Below are 2,136 nucleotides of genomic sequence, written 5' to 3'. Positions count from 1 at the left end.
CTGTGTTAGCTTGGCTAATAGCAGCGGTGGCTAATCTACCACAGCGATCACTTATTAATAATCGCAAAATACACATCAAGCCTAAAACCATAAAACTGTAACGAACTAAATGTTCTGTACTATGTGGGGGTAATGTTTGCGTGTTTTTGGTGCTGAATCCTGACACACAAGGTTACGGTGTTGTCAGTTGCTACGGCAACGAATCTGCTTGTATCGTAAAGCCAGCAGAGAGAGAGAGAGAAAGAGAGACAGAGAGAGAGAGAGAAGAATGAGTAGTTTTGAGTTATTTTTCCCATTGCATAGCATTAAATGAATCATACATACATCTCCAGGTTTCACTTTAACGGATTAGTTGACTATGAACGGCATGTAAAAGAGTAGTCTGATTAGGCGGTGAAATAACTTGGTGGTACAACCTTTTATCACAATAGTTTTATAACATGTTTCACGAATTACCTAATTTTGTTCGACATCCTCCATATAAAATCTGAACTATTGCCAAATTATTGACCCAGCGCTGTTTCTCTTCGGAACTAGACTAGTTCATCTGACTCCTCTCCAGTTACCGTCTCATTCACGGCTCGCCTCAAACTCTCGCTATCGCCATGTTGTTCGTTTTCTCCGCGGGAGGGATTAGTGATGCATTCATAGGGTGTCGGACAAACAATACTCGCAGTGAATTTGACGGGGAAAGTTTCTTATTTGAACGGCAATTTATAATCGATGGTTGCACAGCCATGTTAACTACGTAAATTGAAAATATCGTGATACATTGAGTATACTCGATACATCGCCCAAACCTATTACAAAATGAACAAAACTGTTTATTTCAGAATACTTTACCGAGAGAATGAGAAAACAAAACTGATAGGAAAATGTTCTAAAAAAATGTGCAGATGTATCGTTACACAAGTATTCCTCTATAAATCCAGCCTATTATTTCTAATGTGTTTTTTTTTTTATTTCTGTGAGTACATAAGTGCATCTTGACAAATTAGAATCTGATCAAAAATAAAAGATATATTTCAAATCTCGATTTTTGTTCATTTTGATGATAATGTTCATCAAAACATTATCATCTTGCAGTTCGAGAAGATTCAGTACATCAGAAAAGGTAATTATTTCATAAGAGATGCTGGACTGAACATTCTATAAGTATTATTAAAAATAATTATTTAAATATTGTTTTGTATATTTTTTTTATTAATCTGAAACAGTGAATGTAAGACTGAAGAACAGCAGGTTACCTACCTAAAGCTGTGCACAGGTTCAACATCAACAGAGAGTAGTAGTACAGGTCCATTTTACTGATGAGGTGGAGGGATACACAGCTTTGAGAAAAAAATGCTGCAAAATAAATAAAAAATATAATTAATTAATTTGTAGCTCCTGTATTCTTCAAATTCAAATCTCGGGTTGAACTAGAACGCCATTTTCATCTAAAGCTCCAAAACATGGCATCGCGACTCTGCAGCATCTCACCTCTGCTGGAGGAAACATGGAGGAACCTGAAGGCGATGAGAACGGCGACATTCAGAAACACCATGAATATGAAGAGCGCTCGGCCCAGGATGTAGTGATCCGTAAGCAGGATGAAGGACTGAGCAAAACCGAAGCTGGGACTGAGGGTGTCCTCCAGCGTGAAGTGCTGCTCCCGCACCACTGACCGGCCCGCTGAGTCCTGATGCAAACACAGGCCAGTAGGAAAGCTTTAAAACACAGTTCACAAGCACTCTTGGGACTCGCAAACTAAATTAAATATTTTAGAAATCGCATTAGCACCGACCTCCACTTTAACTGTAATCGTGTGCAGGCCAGTGAGGTAGCGAGTCGGGTCCCACAGTAGGACATACAGGGGCCCTCCAGCGGAGCGGCCGGTGCCCAGCGGCTCCCCGTCTATGCTGACGTGGACCGCGGTGATCGGAGCCTCGGAGAAGGCCAGGATCCTTCAGAAGTCACAAAGTCACAGTCAGAGGAAGTGCAATTAATAAAGCAATGCAAAAAGAGGGAGAAGTTATTAGACAGATAAATAGATAAAGGAATAAACAATCAAAAGGAGGGATCCACTGATCTATTAGAAAATGGGATATGATAATAAGCTGAAGGAACAAACATGTTTCCATTCTTCTACAGACT

General features: G+C 40.0%; 1 protein-coding gene across 1 annotated transcript in view; it reads right to left on the bottom strand.

Moving 5' to 3' along the window:
• Nucleotides 1–1,946, bottom strand: part of LOC103132790 (transmembrane protein 62-like) — a gene marked incomplete at its 5' end in the record, with an annotated part of 6,163 nt that extends 4,217 nt beyond the window's left edge. The window contains 3 exons of the mRNA XM_007544578.2: nt 1,252–1,347; nt 1,483–1,681; nt 1,787–1,946. Coding sequence (XP_007544640.1) covers nt 1,252–1,347; nt 1,483–1,681; nt 1,787–1,946 — 455 coding nt within the window. The remainder of the gene's footprint in view (nt 1–1,251; nt 1,348–1,482; nt 1,682–1,786) is intronic.
• Between the last annotated feature and the right edge of the window lie 190 nt (nt 1,947–2,136).

This window comes from Poecilia formosa, unplaced genomic scaffold (genome assembly GCF_000485575.1).
Source record: "Poecilia formosa unplaced genomic scaffold, Poecilia_formosa-5.1.2 Scaffold1324, whole genome shotgun sequence".
NCBI classification, from domain to species: Eukaryota; Metazoa; Chordata; class Actinopteri; order Cyprinodontiformes; family Poeciliidae; genus Poecilia; species Poecilia formosa.
This window is presented reverse-complemented; position numbering and strand designations above follow the sequence as displayed.